At 36.8% G+C, this 25817-nt stretch overlaps 1 protein-coding gene and 1 long non-coding RNA gene across 3 annotated transcripts; one reads left to right on the forward strand and one right to left on the reverse strand.

The window, feature by feature from the left end:
- Positions 1 to 463: 463 nt before the first annotated feature.
- Ndg (Nidogen) lies at positions 464 to 19581 on the reverse strand. The gene is made up of 12 exons (XM_036363181.2): positions 18786 to 19581; positions 6639 to 6941; positions 6391 to 6567; positions 5061 to 6326; positions 4716 to 4989; positions 3998 to 4140; positions 3525 to 3922; positions 3298 to 3455; positions 1687 to 1941; positions 1439 to 1613; positions 1092 to 1376; positions 464 to 1025 (listed from the first exon to the last, which is right to left on the reverse strand). Exons 1-12 carry the CDS (start codon positions 19029 to 19031, stop codon positions 764 to 766), a joined length of 3942 nt encoding a protein of 1313 aa, XP_036219074.2. The 5' UTR covers positions 19032 to 19581; the 3' UTR covers positions 464 to 763.
- On the forward strand, positions 3841 to 6941 carry LOC138856930 (uncharacterized). 2 transcript variants are annotated; one of them, XR_011395886.1, is made up of 4 exons: positions 3841 to 3931; positions 4002 to 4142; positions 4197 to 4546; positions 4728 to 6941. It is a non-coding gene; the product is annotated as an uncharacterized lncRNA (long non-coding RNA). The 2 variants fall into 2 exon arrangements; XR_011395885.1 differs by having other exon boundaries at positions 4002 to 4137.
- Positions 19582 to 25817: the final 6236 nt, after the last annotated feature.

Here is a 25817-nt window from a genome sequence, read left to right on the forward strand (position 1 = left end):
ACCAGCGATTCAGCTATAACCGTACACTCAAAAGATTCTAATAATGAAGTATTACCGCTTTGCTTTCGGTAAGTTTCTTTCTGGGTGTTAGAAACTTCGTCGGAAACTCAAAATACCCTGTTCAGGGTATAAGTAGTATTTAAAAAAGTAACCCAATTTACGTAAAATAAACAACGAAAATTAATTCCTACCCACAGCAAAGAGTAATATGCAAAGACTTACCAGAATAACTCCATATTATCATCAAATGAAGAAAGATACTAAAACAAGGTAAGCAACTTTAAATAAGGTCAAAATTGCCTGGTCTTAATGATGATTTTATCCTAGGATTCATTAGCATTCTTTTAGTTTTCCTCCAATACAGAGACATAATCTGAATTTTTTAAAATAGTTTTTTAAGCACAAGTTCATATGTGGATATGTATTTCTCTTTATTACTTAGATTTACCGAAAAATAGATATCGAACACATAATACATACAAACATATTTATGAACAATATACTCGGCATATAAAAATTACAAAAAAAATCATTGGTGTTTTTAGCTTATATGGTATTTATAAATAGTTTTTTTTTCTTCTTCATTTTGCTTCAATGATGTGCTTATAAGTACATAATTTATAAGAATACATACATACACAAATATATATATTTTTTTAAGAAAACTGTGCAAAAAGTTGGTGTTGCTGTAAAAAAATCGAATAAATAAAATTTTTCACTTAGTAATTGTATTTATTAGATAAGTATAGAGCTCGGTGCCGCCTTAAAACTGCACACCGAACTGTGGCATATTGCAGCTCTTCGACTGGGTTGTACACTTGCAGCTCTTGCCCGAAGGTGCCTTGCTGTTCACCAAGCAGATGCGTGCATCTACACAACCACCATTATTGATCTGACAGGGGCTGTTTAGTTGCGGGCAACTATCCTCGATGGCGGTCATGCCGTACATTTTGTGACTGCCGAAGAAAGGCGTCTGAATGCCCTTTTGGCGATTGCCAAAAGTATCGACGATTTCCAATTGTTTGCTGCAAGCAAAAAGTTAAAAGTGTTGTAGGACAATAGAGGATATAGGTATGTGTATATTATCATACGTTGTCCAATCAGTCCAGTAGAATTGATTGTGTGTGAAAGTCAAGCCGAAGGGGTAGGTCAAATCATTGGAGATAGTACGCAGCCGTTTCGAGTATGAGTCGATGCACTCCACCTTCTTGGTGCCCGCATCAGCATAGCACAGTTCACCGCTGCTCTCGAGTATGACCAGTGAATTGGGTAGTATGACAGCATCGTTACCCAACAACAACTCACGTCCAGTACCATCCAAGTCGGCCATTTCGATTTTCGGCGATTCACGATTCCAATCGGACCAATATAGTTTTCTATTAATATAGAACATATAAATACACATGAGTCAACAGCACTAAAGCATAAGCGCACTCACTCTCTATACGGATCCACGGCAATGCCACGTGGATTGACCAGATTCTTATTTATGAGCACGGCACGTAGCGTAGCATTTTCTAAACTGGCCACCTCAATTGTATCCTTTACTGAGTCAGTCCAGTATATGCGTCGTGAAATGACATCAATTGCAATGCCTTCAGGTGACTCCACATCTGGTAAAAGTGATTAATTTTATAAGATCCTCAATTTTCTTTGTTTGTGTGTATTTTTACGCCATTTACTCACCATCAGCAATGAAAGTTTTTAAGTCTGTACCATCGTATTTGGCGCTAACAATCTTCTTTGAAGAAATATCACCCCAGTAAAGGCGTCCCTCTACACAATCCTTATCTAGACTAATAGCCATCGAGGCCACAGAGATGGGTTTCACATTCTTGCCATTCAATGGTACGCGCACAATGACGACACCTTGACTGACGAGTAAGAAACCGGATTCATGCTGTTGACGTTCTAAACAGAGAGAGCCATTGCCATAGAAACCTGATAATGTCATGGAGAAGAATCATAAGAAAAATGTGATTATAAGAAAATTGTAAGAAATTATTAATTCTTAGATATCGAAAAAGTAAATATAAGTACACAGATACTTTGTAGTTTGAACAAAAAGTTAAATTTACAGCGAAGAATTTGTGATTATAAAGACAACTAGTAGAGAACTACCCAGCGGAATGAGAAAACAACTCCTCTGAGCTTTAGAATAAATATTGTCATCGACGCAAGTCTACAGTAGATCAAAGTAACTATTGTTTTGACGGCGGTCGTCAAAAGACGAGAGTTTGATATTAACTCTTAAAACAGAGAACTTTCTACTGAGATTGGCCGATTTCTTGTTGTAGAGGTCTAAGGCCTTATTGCTTACTTCTATTCCTCCATTCTTTAAATATGACACACTTAAAAATCTCTACTGGATCCCAACCACCTCTGTGCACGCCACGCCAGTTATCCAAAGTCATATAAAGTTACATAGAGCGCTAAAAATAGCAATATAATGATCTAGCCGCAGTAGCAAGACTACTACCAAAAGATTTGTAAATCCGAATTTTCGATTGAGGCAAACTTCATATTATACAAAAGGTGTTTACTCGATAGGACTTGGGTTGATCTCGGGATATGTTATTGCTTTGGAGAAGCTTATAATAATATTCAACAGCTTTAGTACAAATACCGCATTTGCTGATAAAACCTTTCAAAACTCAACCAAAATACCATACTTGTAGTCTCTAATATTTTGGTTGCATAAAAATTATACCAAATATACGGAGCTTTAACTGTCAGTGTCAATTCAATATTTTCGGTGAAGGAAGTTTTTCAATAGATGAAGAAAATGTTTTCTCAAAATTTGATTTCTAAATTACATTATTTATCAAAATTATCAGCACAGCATGGCCTTTCTGCAAAGAGGATACCGACACTGCCGCAACCGATGAAGCAAAGCCGACTCTACGCAACAGTGCCGCCGTCAATGAGACCAAGTGGACCGCAGATTAGTGGTGGACATGCACCAAAGCCAAAAATGACAACATTTGGTGGCTTACGTGAATTTCTATTACATCCGCTCACCTGGGATCGCAACAATGGTTACTTCAACATTTTACTCGGTCTGGCCATTTTCGGTTACTGTTTTTGCACGGCCTGCAAGAGCGAGGAACCGCGCACAGTTTCGTATGAGCAAAAGGGGAAAAAATAAATATTTAAGAACATTTACTATGCTTGAATGACCTCAAAGACAACAAACCAAAAATCAAAGAGAAAGTGTATTATTTCTTAAGTGAAAGCGTAGAGGGCGTGAAAAACGCTTAGAGCGGGAGAGTGGAACTAACTTATAAAGAACCTTACCTTGATTGCATACACAGACAAGACCGTTATTGGTGGACAAACATTTGGCGTTCATATCACACATCTGTGGTGTGTTGAGACAGTTTTGATCCTCCACACAAACATAGCCATCGCCGTGGAAACCGGCATTGCACTGGCACTCATACCTAGCGGGATCGCTGCACAGAGAGATAAAAATATGTTAATGAATAAATAAGGCACATATATATTTATTTCCGTATACACACTCGGTGGGTTCACAGGTGGCATGCACGCCACAATTATTGCGTACATTGCAGGGTGGCGGTATGCTGCGGCAACCCTCCAAGGCATCACCTTCATAGCCCTCAATACAGTCGCAATATTGTACACCCTGTTGCGCGTCCCACTTACAGATCGCATTAACGCCGCAAAAGACTGGACCACAACGTCCGGCTGGCACACAAAGATCAGACACATCGCGCTCATAACCGGCTAAGCACTGACAAACGCCCACGGTACAAAACGCATTCTGACCACAAGTGGAGTTATCGCGGCAATCGGGCGCCAGTTGGCAATGATAACCATCACCCTCGTAACCATCCTCGCAAACACAACGTGACTCTTCGTATACGCAGTAGGCATGTGGATCGCAAATGTCGCCGTTCTAGTCAGTGTAAGCATTAAAAAGACATTTATTTAGTTTTTTTTTTCTTAAATTTGGATGCTTTTGTGAACTTACATAGGCACAGGATGTGTTGATAAGTTCGCAGTTGTAGCCGTCACCTTGGAAGCCTTGATTGCAGGTGCACGCATGACGCATCTCATTTTCATACCACTCACATGTGGCGTTTATGTGACAGTTAGCATCCACATCACAGGGTACTGTAAGCAAAAATTTGAATATCGTAAAAAATGTTATTGATATCGATGGATTGCAGTTAACTAAACGAAGGGGGCGACTAATAGTAGAACTCCGCATATGAATGATTAACCCGAATAAAGAATCCCAAATTTAAAACACCTGCCACTCTCCTAAGTAGTAGTTCCACCATATATTTATTGAATATATTTATCATTAGAAGATCCTATTAATATGATTAATGGACCGAAGCTTTTTATACCTTGGCTGTAAACCAAGTTCAACTTATTGCCGCGTTAGGTACATATAAAGAACTTAAGATAGTATTTGTTAGATGGTTAGGTCTAACTTCTATTAGACGCTCTAACCGGCAATCTACCAAACACGGCAATAAATCTAGGGACAGCAACGCCAGGAATAAAAAGTGCGGTAAGTAAATTTATTTTTCTATTTTTGTTAGAGTTCCTTTCGTATTTCGAATGAACAACCTACATATATTATTTATTTATTAGTTTGTATTTAGTATAGTCCACTTTCGCATATAGTTTTCTGATACAGTTTACTTAAACACATTCGACATTACTGCCTCATTACTCACTTAATTCCTCAGATTTTGAGTCACTTGTGTATTGTGCGGTATAACGGCACGTTTGAGAATCCTCGATCAACTCATAACCAGTTGGACACTCACATTCACCCAAGAAGTTGCATTGAGGTTGAACTGAATGTTCGTCCAATAAAATTGGTACGCAACGGCCATTTTCCAAAACTTGATCGTGACCGCAGATGTGATTACACACATAACCATCACCCTCGAACCCAGCTCGACACTGACAACGGCTCTCTACACAATCAGCATCATGCGAGCAACGCTTGAAGGAAAGAGAGAGAGATAATAATAATTTTATTATAGACTCGACTTTTCGACTGAGCAACAACTCACCTGACACTCATCTTGATAGTTGCTGCCAATAATATAGTCTGGGATATATTCCTCATGTTCTTCAGTGACTGTGTCATTTTTCAAGCAACGATAACCATTACCTTCATAACCTTCAAAACAGATACAAGAGAAACCACCCTCATTATTGGTGCACAGAGCATTGTCATCGCAAGCATGCGTTTGTAGCAGGCACTCATCAATATCAACGCACACTTCTAAGCCATCTTCCTGCAATTGTGGGCCATAACCATTACGGCAGTCACAACGATAGGTATCCTCATAGGGCACACAAACGGTGTGTTCACCACAATTGGCCGTGCCATCGGTACATGCATTCGATTCAGCGTCCACACCAATCTTAGTCAATACGCTGGTACGTAAGGCCTGATCACGTTCGAAATAGTCCAAAACAATCTTTGAAGCCTTCTGCAGCACTGTTGTGCCTGTTGGTAGCACTTCATCGTCGAGCAAACAACGTTCAAAGTAAATTGATTGATCAAGCTGGAAGTTGATGACACGATTCTCTTCAGGAATCTCAATCAAATGTGCATGCACGGAATGTAATTCATTCGATGACACATACGCATACTCATCCATATAATCGGCCATATGTAATTTGGCATTACTGCTCACAGTGGGCACTTCACCGAACAATTCGAGCTTCACAGACAACTGATCCCAGTAGTTCAAACCCTCGAATGTCTGATTTACAATCAAAGACTCACCAGTTTCGAAACGTATCTTCGATACGTGCACGCAATGACCACCGGTTAAATGATAGCCATTCGCAGCACCATTCAACGACTTAGCGAAGAGCCAACCAATGGCGCTAAAGACGGGCACCACTAAACGCAATTGTGCGCCCAACTCCACGCTAACCGGATTGACGGCTGTGTAACTGCGCGAGTCAGCTGTGACAACATATGATTGCAGTTTGGCGCGTTCATCGATCACTTGTCCATTGATTTGACCAGCCAAGGTGCCCGTTACGCGTATTGGGTAATCATTTTTGAGACAAGCCTTACCATTACCGTAAAAACCCTCACGACAGACGCAACAGAAACCGTCGGACTTATCGTGACAATCCGAGTTGAAATTACAAGTTTTGTGGCCACTGTCCGCACAAGTTTTCGACTGTGGTATGACATTGAGACCTTCTTGGTCAATGGCCACCTCAACATTTGCTGTCTCATTCAAAGCGCCAACATGGAATAACCAAACACCGGGCACCCCAATATTTGAGTTCTCAGTGAAAGTAAAACGCGCCTACGGAGAATACACAAAGGTAATAAAATATACTTTCCGATAATTGAAGCAACTAAATACTCACACTATCTGTGCCCGAGCCATCAATGTAATAGTGACGTCCATCTTCGGCGACAAAACCGGCCTGTGCGCGTATATCTGGCAAGCCCAAAACCCCCGTCTCACCTTGTAACCAGTTTATGCCGTTATGCGCATAGATAAAGTGCACAAATGTTTCCTCCTCATTGGCGATCAGGGCAACCTATGTTCATATACGAGTATTTCATTAATAAGTACAATTAAATTGAATAAAATTTTACTTTTCCCACATACCTGGAAGGTATTAAGTTTATCATTTTTGGCGCTGAAGTGTCCCACATTCTTCCAAGTGGCCACAATCAGTTTATCAGCAACGAATTGCGCCTTTTCGGGGAATGCATAATTCACCAATTTGGTGGCCTTTTGCAGTTGATATGGTTCTGTGGGCTCAAAAACTGATATCGAGGTAATATTATAGGCGAGCGTAGTATCAACATTGGCATAGAAGGGCGCAATCGATGGATACTCCAGTGGGAATGGTTGATTGATATACTCCGGAAAATCGATGTTGAACGTCAATATGCCGTTGGTATTGATCTGAAATTATTTGAATTATTACAATATGAGTATAGAAGCAGCATGAACAAAGTTTCAGAAAAACGCACAAAAACCAATAAAGTAATTAGATCATAAATGTCTACAGAACTCATGGTATGAACCGAAATTCTTGATTTTTAAAGAATAATAATAGTAATATACTTGTCAACTAGAAACTAATGTCAGATTTAGTAATATTTATAACAGGAAGTTCCAAAGTTTGAAAACCACTATAATGTAATACAAAAAGGAAAAGTTACAGAATATCTGATTTTGGGAAAAAACCATTTTACTATTCAACAGTGGCGATTAACCGATTATAGCAAACTTAAAACTCTTGTGCAGACTTTTTCTAGAGGACGTCTCTGGTAGATTTCGGAAATTCTAAGGACAGAAAAACTATGGCTGAGTTAGAAATTTTGCCATTGTTTTCATTGATTTAAGATATGCCGCATGCTCCAATTGTAACCTCATCAGACACTCATTTTGCATAGAACTTTCGCAAACACAAATTTTCAAACCTTTCCCCAACACATTCCTTCAATATCTATAGAGTGTCAGCTGTCTTATCAACCACATTTTACGATCATCCAGATTCATTTTGTGGATATTTGAAATTTTTTTCCGAAATAGCGCCTTTTGTACATCCAGGCGGTTCATCGTCTTCGATACTCATATTGCCTGTGCGATATTTACTAAACCATTTACAAAAGGTTGCTTCGGCTTTCATATAACCCATACAAGTATTAAACTAATCAAACCACACTTTCGTATCAACTGTAGTTTCCAACCAAAAATAGTATTTTACTTATTCATAATTGTGTTATGAAGGTTATGTCGAACTGCAAAAAAATTACATTAATTTCAAAGGTGGAGCCACTAAGGAAATGTTCTGAGCATGCCTTATATTTATTCTTTACGACATCTGCTCGGTGTTAAAAATATTCAATACAAGATTATTTTTTAGAGAGCTTACAGTTAGCATCGACATTGTATTCAGTATTGTGGACCTTAAAACTGCCTGTGGCTTCGTTGAACTTCGAAACTTTGTGTTCGTATTAAGAAAATATCTACTGATACAACTTTGAGAGAGACAACTGACCAACCGTTGGAAGTAATAAATGATGAGGCGCAATCCTGACTCCCAATAAGAGAGAGAATGTTATATATGGGTCTTTCATAGGCAAAACTTAAAAACTAAGTAATCTAAATCAGACATTCTCGCGGGAATTTTCCTAATAATTGCTTACACTTGTATAACATAAGGTGGACTAGGGAATATAAAATTGCGTATAAAAGCCGATCCCGTGGGTAATTAGGCTAAAAATGGGATAAAAACCAAGATGCTACTTTCGACCAAGAGGACTTCTTTAGTCGACAGTTACTAGGGTACCGAGCTTCCAAAAAAAGTTTTACAAAGCGATGTTGGAGGATGTTATCTCGCAAACCAAAGAAAGAACGACAATAATTAAAACTTCTATCAATTTGCAATTAATTTTTATAAAGAACTGCATTTGAAAACACCTGCGTTCCAAATTCTGGATAGAAATAAGCATATGCAACACAAAATACCATTGCAACATTTGTTTGTGTTCCAGTTTAAAATAAGTTTGTTGTTTTTATTCTAATTTTTTTTTTGTTTCAACAACGACTAGGTGTTGTGTAAAATGTGGATTATGTGGAAATAATACAAATGTAATATTTTATAAGCGTATCTCCAGAATGGGGAATAAAAAATCACACAAGCAACCACACACACACACCAATATAACAAAAACGAAAACATTAAAGTAACCGCAAATAGCTGCCGCAGCTGAGGCATATGCCACATATGCGCGTATGAGAGTAACTGCATGCGTGTGGCAGCTACTGTTGCAATGCATTTGCGCCTGCTGTGTGGCACATATGCATACATACGCATATATATATATATATATATATAGACATACGGTATATGTGTGAGAGTGTGTGTGCTTGTGCGTTGGTGTTATAAGCAAAATTATAACAAAGAAACAACATCATCAGAAATGAATAAGTGCTATGCAGAACAACAATAAAAACAGACAACAATTCTTAATGTTGAACACTTAGCAAATGCCAGCAAAAACAACATAAACAATGCATGCAACTAAATTTAGAGCATAAGTCAATATTGTTGTTATTGTTGCGGCGGCCGTTTTTCATATGCATACATTTGCAATGCCACAACTCGCTTTTGCTTGCAACACTTTGAGGAGTAAATCATTCTTAACAGACAAAAACAACATTAAAATGCTGCTCCCTCAACGTCTTGTGTTTATTTGTGAAGTGAACCATGCTTGATGTGGTTCAGCGCTTGTTGGAACGCGTGCAATCGATGCATGATTTGTGTTGGAGTGGTGAGTAGAACTAGTAACGGGCGTTTGTTGCAGTGCGCAAAACTTAATATTGAAGTGCCAAAGATCAGCCCAATCCGCAACTCAATAATACTTATAAGAGATAGCTTATTTGCCAAGGTATCTTTATGAAATTTGACATAGATATATCGCAGAAGACTCCAATGAGTCCATACGCCATCGCGCGCAATTATTGGAGCTGTGCTCATCTACTTTATGGGAGATTTTGTGAAAGGATCTTGTTTTGCGGGCTTACAATATCCAACTCGTGCAAGGATTGAAGCCAAACAACCATCAAGCACGCCACACGTTCGGCGAATAGGCCCAAAACGAGGTTTTCATCGATCCAGCTTTTCATTGGTCAATATTTCTTCAAAAATGTTACAGTCAATGGGGAACGCTATAGAGCCATGATTAATGAGTTTTCCGTGCCAGAATAAAAGGAAATTGATGTGGACGATCTTTGGTTCCAACAAGACCGCGCTACTTGCCATACAACCAACGAAAAATTTATTGAAGGAAACTTTTGGTAAGCGCATTATCTCACGTCGTGGATAGTCCGAGTAGCTTCCAAGATCGTGCGATTTAACACCGCTGGACTATTTTTTGGGGGGATATGTGAATTCGCTTGTCTACGCTGCCTGTCTGATGTAAAAACATCAACCAGAGGATCGCCATTCATTATTTTAGGGATATAAGGTTTGGACCAATGTCTAGACCAATTTCATTTATATTTCCACAAAATTTTTAAGAAAAATTGTTCATTTAATTTACACACCTTTTGTCAAGTGGAAATTATACAGGCTATATTGGGGACAGAGAAAGCGATTGAGTTAATTTTGACACTACTGAGATATACATGAGATCATATTTTTAGGCAGTTTTGTAAATATATAACTCACATATTGAACGACATGTTCGGCATAAGATTTTATAGAAGAACGAATTTCAATATATGTAGTATTTGCGAGTTGGCGTCTTGTGGGCGTGGCAGTGGTCCGATTACGCCCATCTACGAACTCATTATCACTTTTTGCTAAGGAACATGTGTACCAAGTGTTATTAAGATATCTTAATTTTTACTCAAGTTATCGTTTGCACAAACGAACAGACAACCACTCGGCTTTCGACTCGTCTCATCATTTTGATCATCTATATATATATATATATATATACCTAACTCGATTATTTTTAGGTGTTAGAAACAACCGTTAAGTGAACAAAACGATTATGCTTTGTAGCAACATGCTGCAAGTATATAAAAAAAGGCATTATCCTTTCACTCTCTCTCATGATCAGCAACCACTTGAAGTCTTTACTACATGTACTTTACCAGTGATACAATTGAAAATGCTATCGATTTGGGTTGGTATTATAATGGTTTTATGACTAACCATAGAGAGAGACAGACTAACCTCTGTAAGAGTTATTCGATGGTCTATTGTACATGTGGTTCATCAGGGTATGATATTAATATTATTGTATTTTCCTCGAAATTTCCTAAATTTTCTTGAAATGATATGTGTGAGTTGTATTTTCGATAAAAGCGGAATTAACTAAACTTTGGTTGTTGAGATAGCGGTTGTTTTGCACTCAACAATCAGTTCTACGTATTCGGACTGAGCTCTGATTTAAGTCCAGCCAAACACTATCAAATCGGTAGCATTTCTCATCAGCTTGACAGGAAATGTCATATTAAGAAGAAAACCAGTCTCAATACTTGGTATGATAGTGGATTCGAGTTATCATAATTATTGGATCACCAATTGATGGATCGACTGTTTTCACACAATAATGAGATTTACGAAATTATTTTAAAAGAACTCTATGATACCCAAATATCTTTCCCTATCGGGTATTGTTGCTGCTCATGTAATTAGTCACACCAGCTGTAGGGTGTGATGTTACAATGCAAGTCAATTAACAAGCTCATTAGATAGGCAACAATCTTCTACCATCTATGTATATGTGCACTGAAGAATACAATATAAGAATTCAACACGAGGGCTCCAACACAAGTGCATAAGTCGACATAAATCCCCCAGAGCACACATATATTTACGAGTAGTATGTGAATGCATATGTTCGGAGAATCATATGCTTATGTGCATATGTATGCGGTTTGTGATCAATGAAGTGGTTTGTTTTTATTATGCCGCACATTTGTTTTCGCTTTTATTTTTATTTTTCTTCCGGCAACTTCCCTCCGCAAGGATCATCTAGCATATATCTCTTAATAAAGCATTTATGCTCATGAATTTAAGTGCGTACTTAAGTGCAAGCCGTTGTGTGGATTGTACATATGTACATACGTATGTAACCATATGTGCCACTTAGAGACCCTAAGCAACTCTTAACGCCTTTCCTACGTCCATTATAATACGAACACAAGTGTGAAGTGTTTTCGCCCGGCTGTTGTTGTTCCAATAACTAAGACTGTGGCGTTTCGATCAATTTTAGAGCTAATTAGCGCTTTAACGATCGTCAATTTTCCGCCTCATAAATTAATAACCCAGTCAACACTACTTGAATTCTACCATATTTATAGGAGCAAATATAATATGAAAATTTTCATGTTGGAATTTGACTAAAAAGCAGTTTTGTTCGATATTTTGTGCCTCCCCTTAGCGTGGTACATCCTTAACATCAAATTTACCAGAAGGAAATCGACAAAGCCAAAACTCCGTTCGATTAGCTGTTACAATATCAGGACCATAAACACTATTCACACTTTTATTCGCCTAGCTTACGTTTTCGCCTTTATTAAAGAAAAACTCTAAAATATGGCGTATTTTCTCTTTGCTAATGTCCATCTTTGACGCGTTACCAAACAATACTGAGTCAAGCAATAAAAAGACTGTCTGAGAATTTTTTTTAGTACAAAATCTTATCTTTTTAACGCCATTTAGCGTAACCCGATCATGCTTATATAACACGAGAGACAGATTAACAACTATTGCAAAAATAAGTTGCGAGTTGTTTTTATTAGATCTTATATAATCCCTTCTATTGCTTCGAAGTTTTACTTTATTTGATTTAAAAATTATAGATGCTTAACGTTTCGTTTTGTGAAAACTAAAATAATCTTGTTTTAAGTAGAATGTAGTAGAATTTCGGTATAACACTCTGACTTTTTAAGACCTCAAAGTGAGGAATCCCAATATTCACCACATAAACTTAGATCCAATAAGAATATATGTACACACAATCTCGGACGTAAGCAGTATTATAAAATCAGAAAAGATGCTCTTTCGTAAATCTTTGACAAAGTCTAATATCAGTAAAATTTAAAAAAAACTTTATTTTCTAGAATAACAGGCTTATTCCAATTGAATTAGGTATGCCAAAAATAATTTCATTTCTCACGCAATCAACTTCGCTAAAGCAATCATCTGCAAATTCCGAAGTAATATTATTGATTCTTCTCTTAAAATTATCACAATATATATTTTCGTAATTAATTAACTCTCTATGCAATCAATCAAATGCTCAAATTGCACACATTACCAGACGAAAGCAAAGCAATTCAAGTTAATCTGTACAACTGTAAACATTTGACATGATAACACAATTTCGAGCGTTCGACTTTGCTTACAAATGCAACAATTTATTTGCATGCACACACAAACATACATACGCACATAAATACGCACAGCATAATGCACAGAGAAAATAGATCACAGACCTAAATGAGACAAAGCAGCTGTTGTTGCACTTCGTACAGCAATGTCCACACAACACTAACCGAACACCTTACACTACTCACTCAAACATACCCAATATATACCGACACAAATGAAAAGATTGATTGATCGGAAATCTTAATATAGAGACACAATTAACGGTATAAAAACAGTGCAGAGGCACAGAAGGCAGCACGAGATCAAATCGAGTTTATTTACATAGTCTCGAGCGGCTATTTGCAAACATGTATGAATATAAGTATATAAATATAGAAGTTGTTACATATACATATATCGGTTGATAAGATTCTTGACTGCACTGATTATAAATACGAAAATTGCAATAAATTTATTCAAGCAAGAACTTTATATCGAAATGAATTCAATGAACCCAAATATATTGATATTTCAGACTCGTTGAATGGATTCAGTTTTCCTTAATAGATTAAGCTAAATTAGTAGCTTGCTGATTGACAGAAATATTTTTTAAAATATTAATTTCTATTGCTTTGTGTTTCTAACAGTGCATGCAAGATACTTATTAAATTTACTTTTCTTCTTACTCAAATCACTCTTAGTGAGAACTTAAAGTAGAATTGTAATGAATTTGATATTTGAAATCTGCACAGCGTCAGAAAATTTAATCATCTCACGAGAGGATTAGGCTAATCAACCTTTGATATGGGTATGATAATCGGATAAGTATACCTTAAAGATCAGCTTACTAGTTAATATTATATAAGTCCATACTGAGATATCTTTCAGTTCTTCCAGAAAAGTAACTAATGTATGTAATATGGTTTATTCTTATTGGGTCCTTCACTAAGTAATTTGATTTAATAATCACAGCTGAATTTTTTCCGCAGTCAACTTCACACTTAACCGCTTTGCCGTTATATATTTAAACAGCTGATCTAGTAAGGATTGATTGTGAAAAATTGTCTTCAATATTTTGAAGTAGTTTTTGTTTGGTGCCCTATTGAAGATGAAGATCGAAAACAGCATTTTCGGCATATTTTACTGTTTTACTATTAAAAGAGTAAAAATGCAGTTCAAGCGAAAATTATGTGATGTGTATGAAGAAGATGTGTTGACCGAACGCCAATGCTAAAATTAGTTTAGCAAAATTTCTGCCGGCAATTTCGATAAAATAAAGTCCTTAGTCGATGCAATTCGTCGAATAATAACTCCAGAAATTGCTGAAAGATTAAATTTGTCTAACGCAACCCTTCATAAGCACATATGGGTTCCACGAAGCTTGACATATATATGTGTTCGTCATGTTTTTATAGAACGAAATTAGCTTCGTCCCATTAACGACTGTGATTTGTCTATCAAACGTCAAAAAAGTGATAAATTTTTAAAGCGCATTGTTACTGGCGACGAAAAGTGGGTTGTTTACAAAAATGTAAAGTGCAAGAGATCATGCTCTAAACAGAATGAACCAGCTCAAACCACTTCAAAGGCCGATAGTCACCAAAAAAAAGGTTATGTTGTCTGTTTGGTGCGATTTTAAAGGGATCGTTTATTTTAAGAAAGGTGTAGGGTTCCACCAAGATAACGCGAGACTTCAGGCATGTGTGATAACTCGTCAAAAGCTATTGCAGCTTGCATGAGATGTGCTATCACACCCATCATGTTCTCTAGACTTGGCACTTTCGGGCTATTACTTGTTTCAGGCTCTGCAACATTTTATGGATGAGAAAACCTTCACCACAAATCACGACGTCAAAAACCGTTTGAACAAGTTTTTTGCCTGCAAGGATCAAAAATTTTATGAGCATGGAATCAATCTGTTGCCCAAAAGATGGCAAAAGCTACTGGTTCAAAATGGAGAATATATAATTTCGTAAAATGTTTTACACAATTAAAAAATCGTGTTTTACTAAGTTAACGATCCAATATTTCATCAACATTTGGTAAGAAAAATTAAGCCTTTCCTTTATATGATTTTTCTAAGATTTCAAAAACAACACAACAAAGAATTGGATCTCTTATGTTATTCAGCCATTTAAAAAAAAATTTCGGAGATCTTCACACATAAAAAGTATGTTCGAGACAGATTTTGTTTTCTCTTGACTACCGAAACAGTGGTTCGGAACAAAAAAATGTTATTCACCCATATATATATATATCACATTAACTCTAATTTATGGCACCATTAAGATAAAAATTGGAACTTATCTCTTAAAAAAGAAAATGTAATCAATTAAAAATTGTAAATTATTTAACCTTGGCCAAATTTCATCGAGCCGATCGAACAAAAATTCACTGAAAGGTTCAAACTTACCGACCGAAGATAGACCACTTCAATGATTTTTGACTTTTAGGGACTTGTCAGTTCCATACTTAATACACTCGGAAACAGCGGAAGATTCTTCTTAGCATAGATTTTAACATTAATAAAGTAATTAACCTTAATCTGATTTCGATAACTTGATGGGTGTTGATAGCTGTATTTTTTCATTAAATAAGCCAAATACTATATTTAGAAGTTCCTTTAACTTTGAAAAATTTTTCATCTGATCAATATTCAGTTCCCGTAGCTATGTTGATTGGGTGGATAGTTGGTTCAAGTACCACAAAAAAAAAAATTTTTAACATAAGTAAAATTTCAACAAACTTGGATAATCCCTAGAGAGTATTTTTGACCAGTCATGCTTCTAATCAAATCTATGGTTTTAGTCTCGTTTAAAATACTAAAAATACCTGTGGAAATAAGTACTCATATACTAGCAACTGCATACATACAAGTATATTTAGAACCAAAATTTACCGCAATTCGGTCATTAAAACGGCGGAAAATTCGAACTATGTCGCCCTCTTTAGCACCACATTTTTTATGCAGTCATTGTCAACATTACTTTGACCGCACATACAACATGCACGTAGAGGTAGGTCTCACTAGTTTAGTAATTTTAATTGACACTTTAGATACACACTTGTCAGGAGAAAAATTATCGCGCTCTTCACTTTTATTAGGCGCTTGGTGACGTGGTCAGCGACTATTGGTCCGCATATTTCGTTTTCTGTTTTTATATCGCTCAGGACATTCGCCATATATTCTATATATTTAATGGCCACATGTGGCACCAGTAATATATGAGTTCTTCTTTAGTCTTAAAAAAGCTAACACCGCTGGCCGTCAGCCAAACAATTGCGACTTGTCAACTTACGAAAATTATGATCGTTTTTTAGGCATTTTTATTTTTCGACAATTTTTGCGCGAAGTGGATTTTCTCACTCGAAGTAGTTAAATTAATAATATTTCGGAAAATTTTATGGAATTCTTTTGTAGACGTTCTCGCTTTAATTAAGTCGTTTTTTACTACTTGTAGCATTCGCTTTTTGTGATTAATCATGTCGCAAAGTATGTGTGGGTGTTACCCCATAGAATTCTACAATATGTGGTCTGGTATTGTGTCAGTGACAGCACGCTACTAAACACCCAGTTCTTGTACCACCTGACAATTACTTTTGATTTATTTTAAACTGGCTACGTCCACATATATATAGACATATAATTAGTTATAATAAAACTATGGATATTTCGAAAGAATATACCGTCCGACGTGCTTAGAAGCATGGTGCTCTCAAATATTTATGTATAACGTAGTATGTGGAAACTATTTCAAGGTATTCAAACTACTTGGTACAGAGAATAAATAGTACCATCGACGAGAAGTAAATACACGATTCAAATTAAGATTTTCGATTTTTCAAAATATTCTCTAAGAGACGTTACGGGGTATTAGCCCCGCTATTTAAGATCGGTATTGCTAAATTTGAAAAAGATAGAATCCATAAAACTATTAAGCTACTACCCAGCTACTCACAACTCATAAGCCCTTTGCGTAAGAAAGAGATAAACGATCACACATACACAAGAGTTTCGGTTATATTTAGTAATTAGGCGTGTGTCGGTTAATTAACGAGTTATTTAACCGATAGTTGGGTTGTAGGGTAAAACCATTCAAAATACCTACAACAAAAGAAACGGTCAAAATGTGTTATATTTCATAATATTTAATACTGCTTTACAATATAACAAAAGATTATTAGAGAGAAATTTAAAAGCTATTCTAACCAACTTGATTTGCCAAAGAAATAAATAGCTATATTTTGTTATCATAATCTAGGGATATAGAAGTATAAATGAATAATAATAATAGTATATTATTATATTAGATTATGTTATTCTCAATACTTATTAAAAGAGCTATACTATCTCGTGAAACTAAAATCGATCGATACCTCACTGCTTCAAGAAATTAGAAAATAGAAAATTTTCCAATTATCGTAAAGAGCTCATCTTGCAAAAGAGGAAAAGAAACAAAAGGCTGAAAATGCGTTATTTTTTATTTAACTAGTCTTCGAAACCTAATTGAAACGAGCCGGAAACAGTGCTCCAGTATAATTCCTTTTGAAGTTTTTTTAAGTGTAAGTCATAACTTTCCATATAAACCAACATATTGTGCAAATGGGGGCTAGACGAAGGAATAGACCAATTTAATAGTGTTTCACAATAAGCCAAGGCGTACTCAAGCAAACATCTTCATTCTATATCTAGTGAACCGGAGGCAACGAAATCCTGATACACATATCTAGGTAAGGTGTATGAGATGCCCATTGTATATTTTTTACCCTGAACAGGGTATATTAATTTTGCCTCGAAAGTTGTAACACCTATGTTGCCTTATATATTTCGAGATTTCGCAGAACACAACTTAATCGTAAAGTTTGAGATTTTTGATGTTATACGAGTACATACTCAGAACATTTTGATATACGAGCGCTATTTGTGTTGTTTACAGTAACTTAAAATAGACTTAAAGTTTCATCAAGAACTAGTGTTTATCGATGATATGGTGAATTCAATCAAGGCCGAAGATCACTCCAAGACGAATTACGTGAAGGTCGCCCAAAATCAGTCTTAGTTCCCGAAACTATTGATGTTGTGTGCAAACTGATATAGCAAGATCGTCATGTGACCTATCGTGAGATTAAGACAATTATAGTAGGCATAAGTGAGACTAGCACACATTCGCTAAAATTGTGTCGATTGGTCGAGAGAAATGTTAAAAAAATACGATAGCGGTGCTTCGAAATATGTCAACCATGACATGGTGATAGGTGATGAATCGTGGATTTACGCGTATGAGCTCGAAAGTGAATTATACTCGATTGTATGGGTATTTCTAGATGATTCGAATCCAACATAAGTTGTTCGCGCGTTGTTTTTTTTCTTCTCCGAATAAACTGTTCAGATCAGACAACTATAGCATATAGCTGCCATTCAAATTGAGCGATCCAAATTAAGATAAAAACCATTTTTAATTATTAAATAATCTTAACTCTACTTGAAGTTTGTTTATGAGACATTTACATACAATTTACAATGCGAAGCGAGGCCTACTATTTTTAAAATTTGAATCCACAGTTGCTTGCCCCACACCAATGTTACTCTATATCAAATGGACGAACTGACAAAACCCAACTCGTCAACCTCATAATTTTGATATATAACCATCCCCATATATATATCGATTAATAAAAAAAATCAAATATACTATAGACTGCATGAAAATAATACTTCGTATTTTTCCCACTTCCTTTTCGAAAATTTTGATTCACGCATTTATTTTTCAGGCAAGTGTAGTCAAAGTCCTAATTCTTCCGAAGCTATAACAATTTAAAGTACCAAATTCCAAATTCCAAATAATATGGCAAAATCTCTTATAGGCAAGAACTTAAACGGTATTATATATAGTTTAAAAAGTACTCACAAAAAGTTTATCATATTTTTCACTATAGAAATTGATGGGTTTATTCAAATCCAGCGCGACGAACTCGCTATCACCATCATTCAAATAATGAATTGGCGACTCTGAGCTCTCCTGGTGCTCATAGAATATATCGGCGCCCAAAGTATCCACGAAGTGTTGATATTGAGCGGAAGCATTGGCGGCCACACACAGCCAAAGCGCCACGCACAAATATTGTGCAACATTATCCTTGGATTTTCTCCACATTTTCACAAAGACAAGCACACTTTGGCGCGCGTTCACAATACAGAACTTGCAATCTTATAAAAATTTGGTTTGTTTTTCGCACAAGAATTGCTCCCCTAGAAAATATTTTCTTTCCAAATATTTCACAATTTCCTTAATTCAATAAGAAAACACACACTTTAGAATTTTCAACACAGTCGCTCGCACTTCTTGTTGTGCATGATTGCAAGTAGCGGCAATGCGGCAATCAAGAATGAAATTGAAATTCCAAAAATATATTTTTTAAAAATAACTTCTCAACTGAAATCAAAGTTTTCACTTTTCAGTTTTTAATTTTTCTGCCTTTCTTCTATTTTGGTTTTTATTATTGTTTTTAGTTAAGTATTTTCACTGCTGATGGCCAATGAAGATGTTGGAGATATGTTTTTATATATGTATTTAGTCTACTTGGTTATGGCTGTTGAGGCCAAGCACTTTAGTACGGACGACTCGACAAATCTACCGGAAAGTATTGTAGAGAACCCGTTAGGCGAACTGTTCGCTTTTGCTACACTTTCACTACTGATACGAATTCGTAGCGAATGAATCGTCCTGAGCCACGAGACCGAGAAGCGTAGACAACACATACACGATCAGCAGCGGCGATCAGATCAGCGATCAAAGACCGTGTACGCGGCGTCTCATTCGAGTGATCGCGTTGGCAGTGACAAGAAGTCGCGTTTACGGTTAACGTAATGTGTGAATATGTGACTTTAACGCTTTACAGCACGCTGCGACTTCGACGCTGCCGAGCACGACGACGATGACGACATTGGACGCTCGGCGTTTCTTCGGTATGGAAAGTAGCGGAAAACGAAGAAAAATATCGTTGTTGCATGCGCATCCGATGATGTGTATGGTTTAGCGCGCTTTTCGTGCAACAAACAGCAACAACAATGCCTCTACAGATAGACGGATATAGGTATGCCAATGAAGGCGATCTTTCGAATGCTCATAGGTATATTATCGCGGATGCTGTGGATCGCAAGGAAATGCGGTTCTTCGAATGCATTTACTAAAGGAAATTGTACATATATGTGTATGTATGTATGGTTGTATCCACCGCAGCTACTAGTTTTTGGCTGACAAAGCATATCGCGAAAGTCATTATCACAAACTCAAAAACCCCTTAATACATGTGACAAGAAGTAATGCGCGGAATGCTCTAGGGAAAATTTGTTAAAGAGTTCTAGGATCAACAATTGTAACATATGAACACATACATATGTAGGCCTATAAAAATTCAATCGTGTTGCCACTTGATTTATTTTTATTGTATTTTTGTTGTCGCATGGCACGCACACACACACACATTTATTTATGAGCACTTAGTAAATATTTTATTATAAGCGCATACTCGTATGTTGTCTAAATTTAGAGTGAGTCAGTTCTTTGGTGATATATTTTATGTTTTATGCGGCGTCCAGCCGGCGCGTTACCGCTTGCGTCAATGGGGAACGTGTTTCTGGCGGTTAACATCGTGGTTAACAATCTGTGGTATAATATATTTTGTTTATAAAACGTATATATATATTTTTTATATTAAATACATGCATATATATTATATTCCGAGTTTCTGCATAAATCAAATTTTTATTAGGCAAGAGTCAAATATTTTAATAATTTAATTTATAAAATGGTTTTTAATATGCGGAATAATACTGTCTAATATTAATAAAGATTTTCTTTTAATAACTTAAAGTAGTTCGAGAAAAAAAACTAAAATAAAGGACTGAGCTTGTATTATTTCCATTATTTTATATACATTGTGTTGGATCAGAATGTATTGAGATTTAAAATTTGAAGAAAAATCATATAAAATTACCTATTTTTAGTGTTGAGTTGAGAAAGTGGCTAACATTTTTCACACTAACAGCAATGTACTCTATCAAACTACTGACGATACTACAAAGAAGCCTACAAGGAATTCAATCCTCTCGGATCTTAATAATCACCGCTGAGCTTTTCTGCTCTTCAGCTATTAATGAGTGGACCGTATAAAAACTTTCACGTCTACAGCCAAAGCAACATATTTTCTGTCATCTTTGGGATCATATCCCCAACGAAACAATTCAACAGTTTTGTGTTTCTTGTATATAGATTTAGAGTCATGGGAGGGAAGGATTTGCTGAATGAGCAAGTGTTTTTACGGTGGTATCAAAGCTTGCCAGGAGGGTCGGTGGAGCAGAACACTGTCAGGAACTTTCTCGCAGCTCTAGTTTTAGGCTTCCTGAGTACTGCAGAGTCGATTTACTGCGCCGGAACGCAGCCTCCTTCAAAGTGGTGACTATCTACTCCGAAAGTAGGGCAGCAATATAAGCACTGAGTTCGCTGACTAGCTCGAGTTATTATATGATTAGACTGGTTGGGGTACCTGGCCACAGCGGTATTGCAGGAAACTGTAACGCTGATGAGTTTCCTTGGGCAGATTCTTCAATCTCATTAATTGCAGAATGGGAACGGATAGCAGTTCCGTTGGTTTTTGTGGTTCACTACTGGTTGCAAAGTCTTCTGGCCCAAGGCATAACGTAAGAAGTCCAATTAACTCTTTGCTTTCAGCAAGGTCCACCTTTCAATGGCTGTGTGAGTTCTGTCTAGACACTGGCCGATCGAGATTTATGTAAGATTGAAAATCTTGCCGGATTTCAGCTGCATCAGCTGTTTGGAAGAAGATGAGATATAAACATTTCAACACTTCCTCTTCGAATGTCCCGCTTTTGTCCGATCAACGCAAAAACACCACGGATCTCCTAACCCAACCTATATATTGTTTGAGCCTTTACTTGTCATTGTATTGGTGTGGCAGATTTTGAAGAGCTATGACCTTATTGGTAGTCTTCGAAGCTTTCGCTGTTGCTTAATTTCCAATAAATTAAAAAGGTTTCCAAAAATTATAGAACCTTCGAACCTGGCTGGAACTGCGAATATACCGTGCAGTATTAACTCTTGGGTGTGTGCCATGCTTTAGAGGCGTTCTGCATCGACCGAAAAGAATGGTGTCTGAAGGCGCCAGGTCTGGACTATAAGGCGGGGAAGGCAAAACTTCCCAGCCGCTGTTTTCCAAATAGTTTTTAATCGATCTTGCAACATAAGGTCGAATATTGTCATGACGGAAAACTATTGTCGTGGCTCGCTTCAATTTGATGAGTTATTGTTGATAACGTTTGTCATTAATAATTTTCCCCGATACAGAGCATTACCTTGGCCTCGTGGATATTCGGCTTTTTAGTTGATTTGACTGACTGGCGGGGTTTCACATATGATTTTTTACATTTTTGCAAGTTTTCATCACCAGTCACAATCCGATGCCAAAACGACTTTTTTTGTAGCGTCCAAGGTGCATTTCTTATATTATATGTAAAATCGTAATTCAAAGTCTCTTGGCTTCAATTCATATGACACACAATTTTCCCGCTTCAATGAATTCCAGCTGCTTTTACAAGTTTTGAAATGGCTTCTTGACTGCCTTCCAAGAGCTCTTCTCATGTTTAGCAAAATCTTCAACGAGTAGGGCTCCAGTTTCTCTTCTTCAAAACTTTTTGGCCGCCTATGATGTTCTTTGTTTTCCAAGCCAAAATCACTCTTTTTCAATCGTGGAAACCATCTTTTTAACTAGATCATATTCACCATAAACTTCCACTTTCGGCTGATGTTTTCTTCATATAACAGTAAGAATTACCCGATTTGAGAGGAAGAAAACTATTGTTATTTACGCTTCAAATGAGGTACATATGCTTGAAAGAACACACAAGGACATTAGCTTCCCAACTAATGTTCGGAATATTGCAGCAATCGCATAATAATGAAGTAACGCCATCTCTTGGCGTACGAATATAGATATAGGTCCAACATATATAAGCCACCTGGTTTAAAGTGTTACAAAATCTATTACATCTAAGAAGAAGTAACACTTATTTCACTAGCGACCAAGGCAAGAGACACAGCGCTCATAATATGAAGAAACTGCTATATGGCAAACAGTTTCTGTTAAATGCATTAACTTTCAATAAGCATAAACCTTTGCTTCCCTACAAATAAGTACACCTTCTTTTCCATTGATCTAAAAAGGCGCCGAAGCGTAAAAGAAGATCTGAAAAAAATATCCAACTCGGTTGTCCATTATTCAAGAAACTAGAATAATATTGTTTCGCTTTATTTGCCACACGTGCCCAAAATTTCTGCCACACGACAAAAACAAAAGAAGCAACCACAACAACAACAGCACGGACTAAGGAGTGGCGCTGCGCATAGGTAGTTAGGTCGGCCAAGCGAACACCACGCTGGATCATTTATCTTGGGTTTTCGGTTAATTACGCACAAAGAAGACGCGCCGTAACACAGATGTGCAGCCGAGCAACGTTGCATATGTACACATGGCATGGAGTTTTCATAGAAATGCAACACGAAATATTACGAACTAATTATGTATGCATGCATTTTCGTGTATTTGCTCGGGTAAGTTGGTGAAGAAAAATTGGGGGTTCTTGCTTTAATTACTTTTATTCCGTTGCTCATGTAAACCGGAAGCGAAGTTGGCGCGAACATCGACGGGGTCTCTAATGAAGCATGCCGAGCACGGCCGAGGAGAATTGCGGTAGACAAGCATCATTTGGCAACGGGTTGCATTCGCCAAGCCATGAATAATGATGAGTTTGAACGACAGCGAGTGGATATTGAATGAATTCTTGGGACGATGCTTATTTTTACACTTTTAATTAAATTATGAAATAATGAACAACATTGAGAAATAACATAATGAAAATTTATGTATTTTTTTTTTTTTTTTTGTTTTTGAAAATGAGACGAATTGACTAGAACATTAGGGGTAGAGAGAGATAAGAAAGGGACCCGGTACAAACGTACAGATATTTTTCAATTAAATACGGAAAATATAATAGAAATGTAAGTCAACTATACACCGTTTTGTTCGATAACTTGTTGTTATTTTCAAATTAATAATACCATTTTCAGAAATGCTCGTCCTCTTTTGGCAAAAATACCGGTACAGAAGACTTACAGAAGCTTTTTTTGAGACAAATTTTTCAACAGAAAAATTATTGGACATGTACCGGAACTTGTAATAATCACCTGGTGTCAGATTCTCGCTATAAGGTGGATGCATAAGAACATCAAAATCGAGCTCCCGGAGCTTCTGGCAAGTCATTATCGATTTCTGGGGCTTGATGTTGTAATGATGGAGCACAATTCCTCTGCTATTGGCCATAACTGACCACTTCTAGGCAATTGCTACCTTCAGACACTGCAATTGTTGGCAGTATAGGTGTGATTTAAGTGTTTTACCGTAGTTGAATAGCTTATAGTAGACGATTCCCTGCCAACCTCAACAACTCATAGTCAAACCTTCTTCAAAGTCAATTCTGACTTGGGCTGCTCGTTTGCGTCAGCTCAACGCGATTCGACCGCTTCGTTTTCGCTTGACGTTGGTTGGATTTTGAAGCAATGTTTAGCTCCTGGGCAATCGAAACAGTGCTTACACGACGGCAATACTCGAGGATTTTTTGATTATTTCAACGTATTTCGGTATGAAGAGTTCCATACAGAAAAATCTCCCTCTAACCTTCCCTCCTAACTTCGACCCATCCGTGAAAAAGCTCACTGCGCCTCTTCTCCAACGATTTCTTCCCATCCACATCCTCCTCATCGGTATGTGAGCAGAGAAAATGCCGGTGTCTATTTGACATCAAAATTACCGGAACGGAGTCGATCGTAATCTAAAACGAAATTTTTAATATATATATATGCATCTACCTCTTCTTCTCCGACCCATTCTGTACCAAAAACCTAAAACTAATCCAGTTAGATATAGAGATATATATATATATAAATGATCAGGATGAAGAGACGAGTTGGAATCTGGGTGACTGTCCGTCCGTCTGTCCATCCGTCCGTGCAAGCTGTAACTTGAGTAAAAATTGAGATATCTTTATAAAACTTGGTACACATGTTTCTTGGTACCGTAAGACGGTTGGTATTACAGATGGGCGTAATCGGACCACTGCCACTCCCACAAAACGACATTAATAAAAAACAAATAAATTGCCATAACAAAGCTCCACAATAAGATACAACGTGTGCAAAACTATAAAGTAAATGTAGAAGCTATGCTTACTGCACTTCACGCAATACATGTAAAGATGTCCCTAAAACTTTACATTTACTTGATTCTCAACTATATTTCTACGTAGAAAACTTGGAAGCCGTGTCAGATGAGCACGGCGAGAGATTCCACCAGGAAATAAAAACAGTGGGAGAACGACTTAAAGGAAAACTAAAAGCAGGTATGATGGCTGAATATGTATGGGGATTATTTCGAGAAATTGTTCCCGTTGAACATTTCAGAATACATAAATACAGAACATATTTTTAATATGCACTTAAATATTTTATTTTGAAGTCAAAATTAATTTCAATTAAAAATAAATTTTGAAATAATTTAATAATTTTGTGATATTTTATGTTGTAAAATTGTGGTCTGAGAGAGTTTTGTTGTACGGAACCCCCCTAATTTTTCATAAAGAACATTTTTGCTGAACATTTTTTAAGTTTCAGATCAACCATTTAGCCTGTAGTTGGCGTTTAATTGAAAAATTAACATTATTTTTACTTATTTTGTACGGTGGCACCCTCTAGAGTGTCTACAATTTCGAATTAGACCTCAAATTCGAATTCCCTGAACCCAAAAATCCTCTGCGGGAAAAATTATGTCGTAATTTGTTGTACTGTGTAATTAAAATGAAAAACCACTAA

The sequence above is a fragment of the Bactrocera oleae genome, chromosome 4 (assembly GCF_042242935.1).
Source record: "Bactrocera oleae isolate idBacOlea1 chromosome 4, idBacOlea1, whole genome shotgun sequence".
Lineage (NCBI taxonomy): Eukaryota > Metazoa > Arthropoda > Insecta > Diptera > Tephritidae > Bactrocera > Bactrocera oleae.

Excerpts from the sequence above, each read along its gene's own strand:
- Ndg (XM_036363181.2), bottom strand. The coding sequence starts at position 19,031 with ATGTGGAGAAAATCCAAGGATAATGTTGCACAATATTTGTGCGTGGCG. Across the intron at positions 1,942-3,297 it reads TGTCTGTGTATGCAATCAAG|GTTTCTATGGCAATGGCTCT; the intron begins GTAAGGTTCTTT and ends TGACATTATCAG. Across the intron at positions 1,026-1,091 it reads TACTGGACTGATTGGACAAC|CAAACAATTGGAAATCGTCG; the intron begins GTATGATAATAT and ends TTTTGCTTGCAG.